This window comes from Colius striatus, chromosome 1 (assembly GCF_028858725.1).
Source record: "Colius striatus isolate bColStr4 chromosome 1, bColStr4.1.hap1, whole genome shotgun sequence".
Classification (NCBI taxonomy): domain Eukaryota; kingdom Metazoa; phylum Chordata; class Aves; order Coliiformes; family Coliidae; genus Colius; species Colius striatus.
In genome coordinates, this window is record NC_084759.1 from 76717568 (window position 1) to 76736954 (window position 19387).

At 38.8% G+C, this 19387-nt stretch overlaps 1 protein-coding gene across 2 annotated transcripts in view; it reads left to right on the plus strand.

Annotated features, from left to right (window-relative positions):
* EGFL6 (EGF like domain multiple 6) overlaps positions 1-15203 on the plus strand; it is a 43201-nt gene extending 27998 nt beyond the window's left edge. The window contains exons 9-13 of one of the 2 annotated variants that reach the window (XR_009818032.1): positions 9010-9090; positions 10369-10455; positions 11528-11793; positions 12937-13539; positions 15011-15203. Coding sequence is in view for 1 of the 2 variants with exons in the window: in XM_061988554.1 (XP_061844538.1) it covers positions 9010-9090; positions 10369-10455; positions 11528-11793; positions 12937-13035 (533 nt within the window). In the remaining variant the exon portion in view is untranslated. Of the gene's footprint in view, positions 1-9009; positions 9091-10368; positions 10456-11527; positions 11794-12936; positions 13582-15010 lie in introns of those variants that run through there. The other variant, XM_061988554.1, reaches the window with a different exon arrangement.
* The last annotated feature ends 4184 nt before the right edge of the window (positions 15204-19387 follow it).

Sequence of the window (19387 nt, forward strand, 5' to 3'; positions counted from 1 at the left end):
AAGACAGATGAGGACGCACTGGCATGAGTCTAGCAATCCTCCACCAAAGTCAAGGGCCAGAAGAACATGGTATATGAGGAGAGGCTGAATGTAACTTTTTTTTCAGTCTTAAGAGGATAAAGCTAAGGGGAGATCTTACAGCTGTCTTCAACTATGTAATGGAAGGATATAGGGAAGACACAGACTTTTCTTGACAATATATAGCAATAGGACAAGAATTAATGAATACAGGTTGTAACCAAAAAAAAATCAGATTCCATATAATGAAAAAGAACTTTTACCATGAAGGTGGACAACAATTGATACAGGTATGCAGAGAGGTTGTGAAATACCCATCCTTGGAGATATTCATAATATGACTGAGCTGTGCCTTGAGCAACCTCCTGGTTAGGAGGCCAGACTAGATGTCCTACAGATGTCCCTTTAAACCAACATGATTCTATAATTCATTCTATAATTCCAGATGAGTATTTCAAAGCAGTCTAGAGAATAGTAGTATCCAGTCTGGTGAAAATGATGGGTACTGACTTGCCAATTCAAGCCTTTTCTTGCACAAGAAGAAAAGCTCAGGACAGAATTACCGAAGTGAGGGAATGATAGATAGAGCTCTCTCTTTCATACTGGGACCTTGGTGTACCGACAGCCATCTTCAGACCTTATGTCAATGGTAGGAGGCGGATGGTATACAAAAAGGGAACAGCCAAATACTCAGGTTGGAAAAAGAGCCTGCAGAAAAACCCAGCAGCCAGAGCAGAAGCAGCATGTTCATATTTCCATCTGATGAACTAGGAAGCCCAGGTGGCATGTAGGAGATCCCAGCTAATTCAAAATCTGTATTGCATGGACAGCAGGGACTTCAACCCACCTTACCTTCTCCAGTGACTGTTGTAAGCTCCAGGCTATACTCGATCTCCCTGCTTTTTGTGAAGTTTCTGGCTAATGGTGCCATGCCTCCACAGTTGAGGATCCTGAGCTCAGGATGCCACTCCCCTCAGGTTAGCTATACCTAATTCATTACCTTCTCACTTCTGACAAGCTTATACCACTTCCTATCCATCTTCCCTTTATAAATCATTTACCTAGAAGAGGTAGCAGGTGCAGGAGCTGAAGCCAAATGGGGGTTGAAGTTTTCACTGGATGGCAAGCTACCCTTGGGATTCAGCCTTACCATGCTGGTACTGCCAAATGCATTTGAGAATCTCAGACCAAAGAATTAAGTGACTTGCCTCTGTTCTCTTACAAGAAGCAGTGAAACCCAGGTTTTCTGATGGCCAATTTCATACTGTTACTATTAGAGAACTCTGTTTCACATACATTTCCAATAAAATACTATCCTAAAGAAGGACATAACTCTTCCCAGTCATGCTAATTAATTCAAAGCTGGCCATAATTTTGCTGGAAGTATGGAGAAAGTGAGCAGAAGACAGTTGCAATGTATAGGGTGACTTTTGTTAAGACAAAGTTCGCAGGTACTCAAACTTCTTTATGAGGGTAAGTTAATGGGGAGCTTGCATGTACCAAGAAAATCGTGTGAATTAACCAGCACTGATAGTACCAGATACATTCTGCTAAATATGCTTAGACTGGGAAGGTCTGAAAAAGATTGACTAATTAACTGCAAAATGCTAGTGGAAACTGAAGGGATATTTACCCTTGGGAAGAGTGTGCTTCCCAATATCTGGGATTTTCGTAGAGACAATAGCTTTTCTGACCAGACAATTGCAAGAATATTGCTGGTCTAGCACTTTAAGGGACTAACAAGTTCTGTGGACAGTTATTATAAATAATAAAGTAAATATTTGTGAGTAATACTCTTATTAGTTATAGATACATTTATTCAAAATTCTGTGCCATAAAGGGCTGTGGTCATTTTTTGTTTCCTCAATTGTGAGGCAAGGTAGCCTGTTAGAAAAAAACTAAATCTGCCTTTCTATGGTGGCTGGATGGATGGATGGATGAAGAGATGGATAAATAGGTGGATGAATGGATGGATGGATTGGGGGAGGTAGCTCAGATATCTCAACAGGTTTCTTTTGTAACCTGCTTTCACAGGTCAGGAAGAGTTGTCAGAAACAGTACCTCCAGGGTCAGGTCACCATATTTTTTGGTTAAAAGGACAGAGGGCTCTGTTCTGTGTGCCTGTTGTTACAAGAGGAACATGCACTCCTGTATTAGGCTTTGTGGCTTGATGTAGCTGCAAAGAGTGGATCATATAACCTTCCTGATGGGTACCCGGTGCTACACTACTTGGAATAAAATAATTTCTTAGATTTCAATGTGAGTGAGGACACATAGGGAAGATCCTTTGTCCCTGGGAAAAGCCAAGTCTAAATAATACATGACAGACTTTTGTTGAGAGGTTTAGTGAAATTATTTTCAAGGACTTTTTCAACCAAACCAGAAAATGCAAACACCATTTACCTGGGCTAGGTAGGTAGGGACTGCTTCTCTCTGCAAAATTGCCACTACAGCTAACAGCAGTGACAACAGGTATTACTGCTTGAAACTATTAAAGCACTCTGGTTTATCTGTATTTTTGCCTATACTGTCTTTATTCCAGTCACATTTGACTGGAATTTTCCATATATTAATATAAGGGATTTATATGCTGAACATACTAGAAAGATTTTATTTTGGAAGGGGATACTGGCAGAAGGTTGATGTGCTTCATGATCCAGGGAGACTAGCATGTCCCAGATGCAGTTTCATTAGGTATGTGAACTCTGTATTATTCATGGCTTTCTTCTTTGATATCAACTACATATAGGACTTAATGAATTGTGCTATTTGCATTTTTCTTTCAGGATGGCTTGCATATGTTAAGTGTGGCCCTTTTCCTTTTAAATTTCCATATGCTATGCTTGATCCTTGTTATAAAAATTCAGTCACTATTTAGGCCCTTAATTGTTTGAACATTTGGCTTTAAAAACGATTGCATTTTTAATGATACTGAATGATCCTTTGGAGTACACGATTTCTGCAAATTTATAGCTCGTAACTTTACACATTGGGATTTTTTTCTCCTCTTTTTCTTATCTCTATTCAGCAGTGATTCCTTTACCACTACATTAAGGCCTTCCATATAATCGCCTCAAGCATTCACATAGCAGCTACCTTTTGCATTATTAATATTAGTAATGTTTGTCTTCCAGGAAGAGTAGTTAATTAGGAAATAATGATAGGTCTCATCTTCCAGAGATTCTAATTATTATTTTTTAAATTATTCATTATTTTTTCATACTAGTATTTCTAAATATATTGCACAGAATCACAGAATGGTAGGGGTTGGAAGGGACCTCTAAAGACCATCTAGTCCAATCGCCTCCACTAAAGCAGGCAGCCACAGAAAAATACTGTAGGGAAAAAGAGGAATTACTATATAGAGTTTGAAACAATTAACATATGCCAACTATCAAAACAGAGGACCTTTGTGAAAAATACCACTCATCATTTTTTTAGCAAAAAGCTCACAATAGTTGTAGATAGCAAAGTGAAGTCCTCAACATTGTTAAGAAATGTCAAAATTATGGTCATCTGTGAAAGCTTAATTTTTTCCTACTTTTTTTATACTTCATGATACATAGAATCATAAAATTATAGAATGGTAGGGGTTGGAAGGGACCTTTAGAGATCATCTAGTCCAATCCCCCTGCAGAAGCAGGTCCACCTAGATCAGGTCACACAGGAACACATCCAGGCAGGCTTTGAAGTCCTCCAAGGAAGAAGACTCCATAACCCCTCTGGGCAGCCTGTGCCACTGCTCTGTCACCCTCACAGTGAAATAGTTTTTTCTTATATTGAAATGGAACTTTTTGTGTTCCAGCTTCATCTCATTACCCCTTGTCTGTAATGGCTTTAAATGACTGTTTTCCATGGGATTCCTACCTTATTCAGTGTGAAGGAAAGACCTGTTCTGCTGTGAAAGGTGCACTTTAATCAATAGGACTTTATCTTATTGATTGTAAAAATTTAAGATGTATAGAGAATGAGAGTAAACCAAAGTGCTGGAAGGCTCCTTACTATGTGTAAAATGGCCTTTCTGTACATGGAAAAAGAAACAAAGAGTTGGACCAAAGTGCTTGGTGTTATATAAGCAATGGCTGTACAGAGATGTGGCATATTCCTTTAACCTGACATGGTAATCTACTGTATATATGTATAGGAAGCTAGTCCTCATTCTGCTGCCTGTTCTATTCAGCTTGATTTTTTTACAGCACCCATTCTAGTTTTCTGGGGCTTTTTTATGGGCTTTGAACATCAGAGAGCAGTGTCAGAATGACAATGAGTACCATTTTTGTCAGTTCAGACATTCAGGCACTTTAGAATTCTAGATGTTAGAGCTACCAACATTGCATTGCTTTTTTTATGTGTTATTTTTACATTTAGGCTACTAGCTAGACTACCTAGGCAAAACTGAGCATAGGCATTTTCCAGGGGACAGAAAAATCAAACATCCATAACAAGAAATTAAAATACACCACATTGACCACAACTAGCATACATAAATACATGGGTGCTTACATTCTACTGTCTACCTCTTCTTCCAGTATAGCTGCCTCAGCAAGAGCTCACTGTGATACTAGAGATGATTTATAAGAAATACAGTCCCACTAATGGGAAAACAAAAGGAATTAACTTTAAAGAGAGCACATGCATTACAGCAGACAGATAGAAAATTACTTCCAAGCTATAAACCAAGCCATATTTTTTCAGACAAAAATGTCATTTCCAAATGCACTCTAAATAATTTTATATACAGCAATTGGCAAAGCAAAGAGGTGAAACCAAGTGCACGTACAGGAAAATCTATCAGTGTTTTCAGTAAGCTGCTTTAGCACCAGAGGGTCACTTACCAGTTGCTTAGCAGAGCTTTTGTACTGTTTCTGAAGGGTGCCCATAAAATAGTGCTTCACAAGTCTATTCTACTATGTTTCTGCTTGTTGTGTTTGGGATTTCAGCATTTTTTTAAAATGTATTTGTTTATTTTACTTTGTACCTTTTAATACTGCAGCTTCCAGTTGTGCTCCTGAAGCTTCCTATTGCTTTTGTGATCTCATTGGCTCTTATTTGACTTACAGATTGATTTGAGAGTCTGTCAACGTGGTGCTTTTCAGGTGGACCTCCAGTTGTGCTCTAAGCAAGCCAGGTGCAAGTCAAGCACTACTTTCTCATTTTCTGAGATTATTGCTAGAGATGCATTTCCATGATTGCAGACATCCTCAGTAGGTTCAGAGTTGGGGTTTTTTTTTGCGAGTCCTGTGTTTTTCTTTATCTCTTATTTGTGAGGACAGGTGGCTGGGGCTGTTCTGTTTTGCAGCAGAAAGCCTCTTTCCTTGTTGCAGTTCCTGGAGTTGAAAAGCTGCCTCTAACAAGACTCATAGAGATTCTTCCTCCTCAGAACAGAGACAATGTTCATATGTCACAAATAGCAAGACTGAATTTCTTGCAGATGTAAGAACCTGTGTCAGCATCAAGGTGGCTGTTCTCATTTAAGCTCAGCTCATCACAGTCATAGATGCAACTCCTATGGAAACTTGTGGTAGTGACATAGGTACCTGTGACTGATTCCTGTTGGTAAGATCAACCCATCTTACCTCATAAGGGTATCATGATAACATTAACTGTTAAGAATGTGTGGCACCATGATGCAAAGATTTTTATATGTAGAGATTATATAACAGGTAGTGCTGCAGATAAGTAGTTGGGTGAGCACTTGCAGCACGGAAAGAACAGGCTGTTGTGCCTTAAGTGGGACTTATGTGAGCTTTTGTTGGTGAGAGTAAGTTTTTAGGGAACATTAGATGAAGCCTACCTTTCTGCTGGCACCACTTGACAGCACAAGAGCTGAAGAGAGCAATCCTGACTCCTGTCTAGTACTTAGGAGAGGGTAAACTTTGGATCCTAGTGGTCCAGTGATGATCTGGTGTAAAACATAGGTACATTCCAAGAAGAAAGGTTTCTTGGAAACCTTTCTGTAAGCTGAAGCTTACAGTTTCTCATCATTTGCAGGTGATAAATTTCAGTAAGTGGAGACCATGAGCCTACTGTCTCACACTGAAAACAAAAATAGATTTGGATTTAAAATTTGGTTCTTTTTATGTGCATGACAGTTCTTCACTCAAAGCATCTGCAGCACACAGATACACCTGCAGGTATATCACTCAAGAAAATTCAAGTGTAATTAAAAATCTCAATAAATAAATCATTCTGGCAGCTGTTGTCTTCTGCTAAATCACTCTTTCCAGAACTGATTGTATTTTAATAGCTCCCTTCATTTTGGCAAGAGTTTTCACAGTCTGAGCCTCTTTCACTAAGTACAAGGCCAAGTTTGTGGCATGACAGTAAACTTAACACCTCATCTCTATGTGCCTGTTCCTAAATGCGTATATGTAGACATAAATTAATTTGGAGAAAGATATATTAATCCTTGCCTTAAGTAAGAATATTATCCAGGTGATTTAAGCAATGGTCTGGGTGAGGGGAAGGCTGCAAGGGCAACAAGAGAGGACATGCTCCTGGCAAATCATCAGAAAGCTTGTGAGATTGCACAAGTCTCCTTTCTCAGCTCAATTCAGCGCCTCTGGAAGTGCCTCCAGGGGCTCTTCGTTAGTGTCTATTTTCTCTGGTGTACAGACAGAGCAATATTTGACAGTTTTGAAGGAGAGGAAAGGTTAAGTAGATGGCATAGCCTTTATGCTGCTAGCAGGCTCTGGATTGCAATGCGGTTTAAGTATATTCTTAAAATTGTGTATGTGTTTATGCTGGATGTTGGAGTGTTTCAGTGGAAAGTCCTAGCTCAGTGGAACTCATGGGAACAAACTCTCCTTTGGACACATGTGGAAGTAAAATATTTGGCATCATGTATGATACAATACTGAGTAGGGAAAAGTAATGTTCACTTTCAGAGCTCCTATCATCTGGCACTGTTGAGGAAGTTTGAGCTTTTCTTTGCACTTCTGCCCAACACGGTGGGACTGAAAAGTGAACTTTGGTCTGTCAAGTTTTCGACTAACACCTTCCATAGGCAGTAATTCAAATGGTCCTCTCCCACTCCTCCTCTAAAATGACACATTTAAGCTCTTCCCATTATCATAGGTGTGTATGTATATATCATAGTTATCATCCACACGTGTTCCTCAGCCAGTGAGAGCAGATCTTTCCCCTGTCTCATGGGTGATAATTTACTTACACAAGCTCTGCACAGAGAAATTGAGACTGTGGGGTTTTATTAGCGAGTACATTTCTCTGCTAATCTCTTCAATAGTACAAAAGAAGCTTAATCACAATTCTTAAAAAATATTTTAGAGTATTATAGAGTATTACTTTCAGTAAATAAGAGTTTGCAAGCTTCTGTATCTTTGTAGCTCATCAGACAGAAGTTTTGCCTTGATCTCTGAGTTTGCTGCTGGAAGATAGTACTACTTGAGTAACTGCCTCCTTTAGGCCAGTATCTTAGAGAATCATAGAATCATAGAATGGTAGGGGTGGGAAGGGACCTTTAGAGATCATCTAGGCGGGCTTTGAAAGCCTCCAGAGGAGACTCCACACCTTCCCCTGGGCAGCCTGTGCCAGGGCTCTATCACTCTCACAGTAAAATAGTTTTTTCTTATGTTTAAGTGGAACTTTTTGTGTTCCAGCTTCATCCCATTACCCCTTGTCCTGTTGCAAGGTACAACAGAAAAAGGGATGTCCCAACCTCCTGATACTCACCCTTTAGATATTTGTAAATGTTAATAAGATCTCCCTTCAGTCTCCTCTTCTCTAGACCAAACAGCCCCAGTTCCTGCAGCCTTTCCTCATAAGGAAGATGCTTCAGTCCCCTGATCACCTTAATTACCCTGCACTGGACCCTCTCCAGAGGTTCTCTGTCTCTCTTGAGCTGGGGAGCCCAAAATTGATACAAGACTCCAGATGTGGCCTCATCAGGGCAGAGTAAAGGGGGAGAAGAACCTCCCTAGACCTGCTGGCTACATTGTTCTTAATGCATCCCAGGATGCCACTGGCCTTCTTGGCCACGAGGGCACATTGTTGGCTCATGGTTATTGTCCCAGGTCTCTCTCTGCAGAGCTGCTCTCCAGCAGGTCAATCTCCAGCCTGTACTGGTACATGGGATTGTTCCTTCCCAGATGCAGGACTCTGCACTCGTCTGTCTTGAACTTCATGAGGTTCCTCTCTGCCCAACTCTCAAGCTGGTCAGGATCCCGCTGAATGGCAGCACAGCCTTCTGGGGAATCAGCCAGTCCTCCCAGTTTGGTGTCACCAACTAACTTGCTGAGAGTACCCTCAGTCCCCTCATCCAGGTCGTTGATGGAGATGTTGAACGAGACTGGCCCCAGAACCTATCCCTGTAGAATCCCACTATGCATGCCAGCTGTTGCAGGGAGGGTGAGGAATAGGTAGGGCAATCACTGTGCCCTCCCTTCCCAACAGACAGCAGAGCTGATTGGGTTTGCAGGAGAACATGTATAGCAGCAGAGAATCCAGCCTCAGAAGAATAATTTCCAGGTGCTTCTGTGACAGCAGTACCAGCTATTACTTATCTGAATACAGAGCTGTGGGTCTTCGATCCACCAACATTGATGGCTTTTACAAAGTCCCTGATATTACCCATTTTTTGAGGCTGCAGTTGGCTATGTGTTGCCAAGAAGCTGAGTTGTTGTCTTTGCTGTCTGGTAGAGTTCAGGTACCGTGATCATTAGCTGACGTTTTGTAGTGAGAAAGCAGATTGCTGTGCCAAAGAACGATCATGTTCAACGTCTTAGGACCTTGTGAATCTTGTAGCTCCGTTGGCCACATCTTAGAAGGCACAGTGCTGTGGAAAACAGCAGTTAAGCACAATTTAGAATTTAAAGTTAGTATCTAACTGGGGTTAGGAATGTGAGTTTGGTGGTGGAGTAAAAACCACATATATTGAGTTATTCAAATAAATGACGGCAATTGGTATAAAGGAATAAAGTTCAATTTTCTGTTCTTGTGATAGCTTGGCACTTGACAAGTTATTTTCTCTAGTTTCTAAGGTGAAAGAAGCAGCTGCCTTTGGCCCTCTCCTGGTGCAGAGGAAAGTTCCAGTGTCAAGACCAGAGCAAGAAGGTAGACTATATTTTTTCAATTGTATTTATTTTCCTGTGTATTGTGTGTTTTCATGGCAACCTATTATTAGCCAAGTCAGAACCCGTTTAAAAACCTTTAACATAAAACTAAGGTTTGGTGAGCATGTTGGAGACAGTACCTAGCCAAATTATTTTTCCAGTTCCAGATTGAGAAGCTGGTTTTATGTCCTTTTCAAACATACTTTAGATGTTCATAAGCCATATATAGGAAGTTCACTCACATTGAAACTTGACTTGCAATTGAATTTCACTTGATTTATTTCATAGTCGTGAAAAAACAAAGTCATTTCTATTGTCTATAAAATGAAGCTATGTTACTTGCAACAGTAATGGCAATGTACTTCAGCCATATTCTCCTGGTCCTCTGTCAGAAGTTAGTAGGAGTTTTCCCTGAACAAGGCTGAATAAATATTTATCTTGAATCTTAAATAGCCTGCCCATGAATTCATGATAGACTTATCAGTAAGTCCTATGGATATCAGAGTAAGATGATACTACCCATTCTTTCTCACATTAAAAAATTGTTGCAAAAGCAATCAGGGGAGTGTACCAGGTTCAAGATCTGTCCCTTTATGTACACAACTTAATCTTCTGCCATGCCTTAGGAAACTGCTTCACATGCTTTCAAACACAAAACTCCACTGCCTGGTGGGAACTATGACAGATTGCAAAAACAGGTGTGAAGGCAGATCAAAGGCCCTCTCCTCCTCTCTTCTGGTAGGAAACAGCTTTCTTGTCACAGACAGAATCATGAAGCTGACTGTAAGAATCTGCTTATGACAGCCACAGAAAAAAGCAGTAGTATGAGTGTGAAGCACTGACATAAAAGATTCCTCTCATGGGAGGCCAGCCTCTCCCTTCCAGTGGGTAGAACTGGACTATGGGCATCTCAAACGATTGCAACTACAGCAGTGTAACAAATGAAGAGAGCAAAGCTCTAAAGTTTGCAGGCCCCAAAGCATTTATGATGGTAGAGTTCAAAACTAACATCTCCACCTCTACCTGGCAATCAGCAGGCACTCAGTATACAGAAGTCACAGCAGTAAACTCATATATAGATGGAAAATTATCAGCAAGAAGACACACATGAATTTTTGCAATTTAATGTAGGTCAACACTATCTGAACTCAGGCTGTAGATAATTTTAGAATTACCTATTTATTAATAACCAAGTGAATAAAGAGCAAATTGTTTTTATCAGTACTTAAGATATAGTGCTTCTCTTATCTCTGAGTCTTTATTGCCAATTTTTTTCCAGTTGATTGCAGCTTCAGTCGAGGGGTCTGTGACTGGAAACAAGATGCTGATGATGACTTTGACTGGAATCTTGCTGACCGAGATAAAGGTATTTTAAGTATCTATCCTCTAGCTATGTTTTTTTTTATTTGATGGCTCACCTCCTCCAAAAAAAGGGTGAGAGAGGGGAAAACAGAATCAAGTATTAGCTTTCCTATCAGTGGGTTATCTTTGTGAAAGAAAATAGAAGGCAGAGAATGTTGGGAGTGGAAATAATTTTTTTTAAACACCTAGTGGCAACTGGTAATCAGCAACATATTTCAACACATATGAATCAAAAGATGAGAATATTAGAATGTAACTGTTCATATATACTGTTCATATGTACATAGTATACTGCTTTGAGTATATAAAGAGGTGCGTGTATAAAGAGGTATAGCTGAAGAAACTTGTTTGAATGGATGTCTCTTCCCCTCTGACACAGGAAATGTTGCAGAAATTGCTGCAGTGGGGACTGTTGGATCCTGCAGATCCTGCAGGCAATTTACTCCAGTTCCTACACACACATTCTCTCCCTTTTCCCTCACAGTCTTTCCATCCCAATCCTTCTTCGTTATTCCTTCTTCTTCTGCTCTATATAGGTCCTTTTTCCCAAGTCAATTCTCTGTGCTGTAAGGAAGACCTTACCCTGACCTTACCTTGTCTCCCCAAACTTTTATCTGCTGATTATGACTTTATTTATAGGCCCAGATGTTTTATGCTTTTATCACTTTGTGTGTCTGTCTTTCTATTGGTCTTCCAATATTTGTGGAATAACCTATCAGTTCTGAGTTTGTTATCACTGCAGAGGACAGTGGAGAGAGTATTGAGCTAGCTCAAGTACTGGAAATGATCTGTCCACAGAAGCACAGCAGAATGTTTCAAGCTTTTGATGTGAAAAACTGAGATGATTTTCCCTTTGAAAGATAGTGCAAAGAAGAATGACTGTACTTGCCAGTGAAATATGAGCTCATCTCCTCTGTACACTGATGTGACTTCCAACAGTGCAAGCTGTGAACTACACTCCCTTCTGTTTTCCTCAGTCCAATTTTAAGTTCTTTAAATATGCATTTAGTTTGCTAATGAATAACATGAGTCCATTAAAGGTGCATTTTCTATTTTGTTTGTTTGTTTGTTACAAGGAGATGGGTACTACATGGCGGTTCCAGCCTTTGTGGGGCACAAGAAGGATATGGGGCGTCTAAAACTTCTCCTCACCGACCTCAAACCAAAGAGCAGCTACTGCCTGATGTTCAGTTATCGGCTTGCTGGCGAGAGAGTGGGGAAACTCCGAGTGTTCCTGACAAACAAAAAAAATGCTCCTATCTGGGAGCAGAATCATGGGAAAGATGAAAGGTGGAGAACTGGTAAAATAGAAATATTTCAGGGGGCCGAAACAACCAACAGTGTAAGTACCACACAATTTATAAACCAAATACCATCATCAACAGCTTAATTTCAGGTCCTCAGGTGTTCCACCAACTGTTTCATAGGTTTTGCGTAACTGGCAATTGAAAAGCTTGTCTGAAATGAGACACAGAAGCACAGATTTTAGGAAGCAGAAAAGTTATCTGTAATTTCAGAACAGAATTATCCCTGTTGGTTACAACACTGATGCCAGTAATCCTGTCATGTGAAAACTCCATCGGATGATAAACTAACACAATCAATGAACAGCTCTGTTTAATACCTCATGCAACAGAAATCTACATATATTCCTGTAAAAATGAAAATTCTCCCCGTTTCATAGAAGAGGACACTCTCAAACCACACTAAACCAGAAAATTAATGCAAAACACGACACCATGTATAATCAAGGGCAGGCAATCACCCTAGGAACAGGACATATGAGCCAACAGGGAACACTGTGCACTGATATGTGTCTGAAAACTGTCTCAATCACGGCTGCAGCAAGTTTCTCCTTGAAATTCTAGGGTCTCATTTTCCTTTATATAACTGAACATTTTCAGTGCTGTGTAAAGGCTTCAACTGTGTAATTGAATATTGTGGATATAAATTAAATGAGAGCCCTTTTCAAGGTTCTTTGTGCTGCCAGAATGATGTAGAAAAGTCTTTACATAAATGAGAATCAGACTATAAAATAAAAACATAGATATATAATATACATACATAGGCATACTATATATAGGAGTAACTACAGTATATATACCCCAAAACTAAGGATCTAAATAGATAAAAAATGAACAGTTGCAATGTCTTCAAGAAAAGGAGTAAGCTAACATCACATACCATGATTAAACTGCATTACTATAATAAGATTTCACTCAATTTGCATTTTCTCTGTACAATGAAATTAAGTAATCTTATTAAAGAAATCCATTTGGCATTGTAAATCTGTGTGGAGGATTATCCACCTAGTTCAGATAATACACGGAAAGTCTTAAAAACTGTAAGGATTTAAGCCCTTAAATCCTGTGTGGTGATACAGCATTCCTCAGATACAGCATTATAACTAATTAATGTTGAGCATTGCTAAATGGTTGGATAAACTACATTTTTCATTATTAATACATCTCTTTTCTTTTGACAGGTCACTTTTGAATCAGAACGTGGAAAGGGCAAAACTGGAGAAATTGGAGTGGACAACGTAACACTAATTTCTGGTCTATGCCCAGAAGATACCAAATAATGGATATTTGTGTGTATTGGATTTAAACCTGTTTTTAATATTTGCCTTATTACTAGTGTATTTTTGTATCATTTTCTTTGTTAAAAAACCCCAAACTATAAAAACTGTGCTTTGAATGTAATGCAGCAATGCAAACAGAAAAGCTGACATGTGCAGGATGCAGAGTACATTTTTTTTTTAAATGAAAATGCTTAAAAAAGGATTTTTAATACATGCTTTGAGTGTAGCACTACTCTATTTTGTAATTCAAGGACAGGGTTTTTAAAGTATTATTTGTCTAGCTTTTTTACAAATCCTACATGCTTTTATTCCTTAAAGATTTTTTTCAAGGCTACTCTTACTATTCATTTCTTCTACTCCACAAGAACATAAAGCAGTATTTAAGAGGATGTTACTACTTCTGATGACATCATTCTAACTTCCTGCTTAGCGTGTAGATACTCAATCTACCCAACAAATAAGAGGGAGGAGCTTTTTTTCCATCTTGATGGAGCCACGCAAATTGTAAGTGGAATATTTTCACTACTAATAAAGTATGTAAAATGTCTTGTTTGTCATCAGTGTCTGAGTCATACAAATCACTCTTTAGAAAAAATCCTTTTGTAGTTTTGTAAGCATTTCATGTTCACCATTAACAGATGATGTTACCAAGTGATACTGAAAGAACAAAAAGAATGACCCATTAACACTTAAGAAACTTCACATCATGTACTGACCTTGAGGAACAAATGGCTGCCTGCTGTATTGCAGGCCTACATTACCCCACAAGAGATGTGAAAGAAGAGTTTTCATTTTGCAATAGACAGTGGCCACACAGTAAGGATCCTTCTCACAAAATTGAAATATCTTTGTTGCAAGTCCCTTCATGTCCCTTCAAACTTCAGCAAAAGGATGGAGAGTATCTGCTATCCCCGGGAGCAGGATGGTAAAGCAGAACTTCTCCCACAAACTGGGAGTTGCCACCCCGTGCCATGCTTGCCCATGGACACACACATGTCTACATACACATTTGAGTAGGATCTAGAATCCAAGTTCCACCTTTTCTGAGAAGTCAGATTACAGCACTGTGGAAGACAAGATCATCTTCTTCTGTCTTCTGATCTCTTCTGGAAGTACCTAACTATCTAAATCCCAAGAGGACAGAGATGTCCATGGGGCATTGCCCTGATTCAGGCAATGCTCAGTTAAATGTGCATACACTCATTTTCCTCTTGGTTAGCTTTGTGATGCTCTTTGTTTGATTTTTTTGTATGAAGAAGGAGACATCCAAAACAATTGAATAGAATTTGATAGATAAACATGAAGGGACCTTGAAGAATTCAGCCTATATGAACCTAAGCTATTTAAGAAAAAAACAACTACAAAAGTTCAACACCTTGAACTGTACCTATGAAGCAAAATAGGGATGCTTGAGACATTTTTTGTTGAAACATAGTATTTTTGCATTTTGCACACAGCTCAGGAAAGGGCAAGCAATTCTGGGAATGTCTGGAAAGTTTACAATAGCAATGTAATAAGGAATGCTTGTACTTTGTAGAACTGGTTTGTGTTATGTGTAGGCACAAATGTGGCTTGGACCAGCCAGCTTGAATAAAGATGGTAGGGACAAGTTAATGCAGCTGGCAAACTACTTCGAATTATCAGAAACAGGTGCTGCAAGTTAATCAATTGGGCCCTGGGTGATCACATGGGCAGAAGCAGCATATAAGGAAGTAGCTAGCAGAGGAAGGGTGGCTTTGAGTCAACTTTGTTGGTTGTACTAAGTTGTCCTTGTATGTCTCTGCATGTGCATTACCTAGATTCCATATCTTTGAATGAATATTGCTTGCACCACTACAACAGTTATGAAACGTATTCTGAGACCTGTATGTGGACTTCAGCTTTGACATAAAAATGTCTTTCTTAGTGGCTTTGGAGGTGCTGAGGAAATAACAGAATAAGGACTTCATAAAACCAAACTTTCTTTCACACCTAGGACAAAGACTCTGGGAGTTTCAAAGAGAGGGCAAAGTTTCCTCAGTTGTGTATTGGATGCTGACTGTGATCTCAGGATGCCTGAAGAACTTCATCACAATGAGGCAGAAAAATGAAACAAATATTTTTCTGGACTCACTCCAACTCTCTGAAGTTGCACTATGCTTACTGAAGATCAAGAAGATGAAAGATAAGTTTTATCAAAATCAAATTCTGTGTTTAGCCTCAAACAAATGGTTTACACATACACATACTTGAAATATGTAAGTGGCACAAACTGAGTCCACCTAAAAAAGTACAGCTAGGCATTTCTTGCATGTGCAGTCATTTGGCAGGGAAACAAAAGTACTGCTTGTGGAAGGCATAATATCTAAAGATTATTTGCTCAATATGCAAACAATACAGACTAAACACAATGAACATGGTCTGAGATGGAACCAGATATGCTGATATTTACTTGTTTTTTGTTGAATGAATCAACATTGTGGCATAAATTATGAGTGTGGCAATTCCTTTAGTAGTAGTGTTCTATCCCAAAGATGAAAGGATTTTGCGTTTCATGGAACACATAAGAAAATTATTTGCACAGAGCAGTACATACTGCAGTAGCTGCCATAAGGCTTCCTGTAGTGGATGCAGAAGTTGTTTCTCATTTGTTTGCAATAGATTGTCAGATAAAAGATAGCTTGCATCACAGCAGACCTAAAAATAATTCTAACATAATAAGATCTGAAGAGTAAAACTGAAACCTTTTTTCTTGTGAACAAAGTCAAAGATAGCTTCTGGAGAAACGACTAAATAAATCCATGATGTGTAGACATTCATATAAACCACATCAGTGTTATCAGCAAATTAATTGGTACTGTTTGCAACATTCATGTAACTGCTCAGGGCAAAAGCCACATGTTTCTCCTTCAGACAAAAACAGTTAAAGGTCACGTTATGCCCACAGTCATTAATGCTTGAAAATGTTCCTGACAGGTTTCCATTACTATGACATGTGAAATCCATTATCTGCTTCATTATTTCAAGACAGCAAGGAAACTGCAGTAGGAGTATTTGATAATATTACAAGTATGCTATAATCAAGCAGCTTGGACTTTGATAACATCATTTGCAACTCTTAAGTCTGATAATAAACTTTGGAGACAGTGCTATGCCTACAAGTTAATGGAAAAAAAAAAGAGCTTCTAGATAATTACCCAAAGCTATACTACATCCTTCAAAAACTACTCAACAGATGTGATCACTTAATGTTGAAGGTCATATAACAAAGGGTTTCAATCACCTCTCTTCAACTGCCAAAAGAATTAAAGGAGACATTTAATTTTGTCAACTGTGAATACATGGAAATGCTGAGGCATGTTCCCACAAGATGATTATCTTGTAACCTGCAATTGAAAGGAACTTTAAACACTTTCCAGCTATTAGATGTTATTTTTATACATTAAATAAGGATTCTCCACTGCAATTTTTGAGGATCATAAAGATGAAGATAAAGGAAAGATGCCTTCAATGACTGATTGCCATTCATATTTAATTCATAGTTGCTGTATTTTTTAGGAAAAAGCCATACACCTGCATAAACTGGAAGAACTGAAATTCATGACAATATATTAATGAAAAGGTAAATAACAACAAAGTGGACAATAATTTATTTGGTCATATGTGTACTGTTATATAAAAGCTCATCACAGCAAAAGATTTTTGATGGAAAAGAATTGCTAATTTCTATAGTTGTGAACCTCTCAAATACCTGACTTCAAAGTTTTATTTTAATGAAGTTGGACATTCAATCTGTCTGATGTCCCTGTTCCCAAACCCCAGCTTTTCAGGCAGTGCATATTATAGAACTGATCATAAAATTTTTATTTGGGGAATATCTAGTCTTCAGAGATTCAGTAAAGCACAAAAAAGGTGACTGAATGTTTTAGAAGGATTTTTTGGGGTTTTTTTTACTGAAATAGCCTAATACTCAGTATGAAATTTATTTAATATTTCTGTAATGCATTATACCAATTTCTATTTCAGATACACCCCTGAAAAGAATGTTCTCCTTACAGCTGAAAAATCATTTTGACAGTGATCCTTTTAGATCCTCAGATTAAAGCTAACTTTATTCCCACATTTGAAGTGGTTTATCAATTAATTTTAAAATGAACAAAAAAGATTTCAGAGCTAGCTATTATCTAGAATAATACAATTTATGATAAACAACTAGAGAATTTGCTGCCAAAAAGATCAAAGGTAGAGGAAATGGCATTTCCCTAGACTTGCCTTAAAATAGAATTTAATTCCTTTTTTTTCCCTATACTTCTTTTTACTCCCACACAAAGATAATGGTTCTGCAGTGAGTTGGACGTTGTGCAGGAGCACTGAGTAACTCTACAGACATGATTTGTTAGGGCCCATTGCTTTCTGCTGGCTATCCAGGGAACATCAGTGCTTAATTCTGATGCCCAAAATCTGTCTGCTGAACTGTACACCTCTGGGTGCAGTCAGTAAATCTGACTTAGGCGGTTAAAGCAGGCAATCAGAATTTGTTCCTTGATTTCAAACCATACAAGTTGTAACATTAAGTCTCTGTGTTTTGATTCACTAAAGTTTATTACATTTATTACAATTTGTGTGTTTTGACTCACTGCAGTATTATAGTTCTCTTTCTATTGTTGCTAGCTTTATAGTACTGCATCAGGAGTTGTCTTTTCATCTGAAAACCTGATTCAATTTACAATTATAAAATACTGTAAAAAATCATGTCACAAACATGATAAAATGATAGAAAACAATGATAAAAAACTTTGAGAAATACAATCCATAAAGCATTCGGAAACAATATATTTCAAAAACATCCCAAAAGACTATTCTTCCTTCAAGCACTAATTTTCTTCTAAATTAAGCAATGTTCAGAGCAAACTTAAAAAACGCTACAGCAGTTGCAGTACTCAAGAAAGTCAAACACTCACTGACAGTCAATTACTCATTAGCATCACCTTCCTGCCCAGGATGTAAAAATATGGCAGTCCTAATTTTGTCTTCTTTGAAACTGCCAGAATGTTAAAACTTTTTCTGGAGGCAAGGGTTCACTTATAGAACGGCCCAGCTACTACAATGGGCTACTGAAAATGAGAGTGAAAGTGTGAATAACAAGGTGACAAAAATTGCCTTCATGGTTCAAGGCAGTCAAATCAAAATCTGAGTGCAAAGAATCTTGTGACACTGAGTGACTGTGCAAGAAAATGGGATGGGAAAATTAATTGTGAGTGTCTGCAAAGTAACGGGCTAGAAATAAATGATCTTTAAGTCTATGTAGTCAGTGATTGCAAATTAGCAACTACCTCTAAGAAACATGATCTGAGAATGACTTCATTGTCATTTGAAATGCTCACTTACACTAAAAAAGACAAAAAAAAGCACGTCAAGCATGTAAATGCCCAATGTTTAGACCAAGTTTCCATATATTTTTCCCATATTTCCTGTACTGACATTGCTGTCTACCGTGTAGTTGACTTACTTGCTGATTCCTTCAGGAGAAGAGTCAAAGGACTTACTGGTGGTCAACACAGTTTCAGAGTTCTCTTCTTTAACAACTAGTTTCTATTCCGAGAGCACTATATGCATGTAAACAATTCCCAGGCTTGCACCACAAATCCATATCTGACTAACCAACAGCAGACTGGTTTGCTGTGGATGTATAGCAGGAAGGAGAGCCTGGGAAAGATGAGTGTTTATCTCAGTTTCTCTCAAGTACTCTGTGCAGTACTTAACTGGGCAAGCTACTTAGATGGCTTCATAACTCCACTGACTCTGGCTGAATTGCTTTACAGATCCTCCTGATAATGCAATCTGGGGCCCTCTTGGTGCTATAATACCCCCACCATGTATTGGTACTCCTGCCAGGAGAAAGAGACAGGCAAATACACATGGCAAATATCTCTCATTGACACTACCCAGTTAACTTTATGTGCATCATCCTCATTCTCAAAGCTCAGTACCTTCCAGCCTTATGGAAAATGCACAGGGAGGGATCTCAGGACTGTCTCCTACTGACTGGCCCTCAAACAGGAGGCAGCTAGTCTAAGGCATCCTTGATTTTCATCAGTAGCAGAAATGCACTGTAAAGATGACTACTACAACTACAGCCATCTGCATCCAGTATGCCAAAACACCAGGCAGGAGAGAGGCTTTTGATTCACAGTGAAAGACATGAAGGCATTACACTCACTGTCGTGGACCAGCTCGTGGGTGGCAGTTGTGTGATCATCTCACTCAGTGCCCAAGAACAAGCTGGAGTGGACTTAACTCCCAGTACCCAGAGTATATGGAAATAAACAGCATGAGCAGCCCTAACAGGACAGGTGTGCAGTGTTACTGCCAA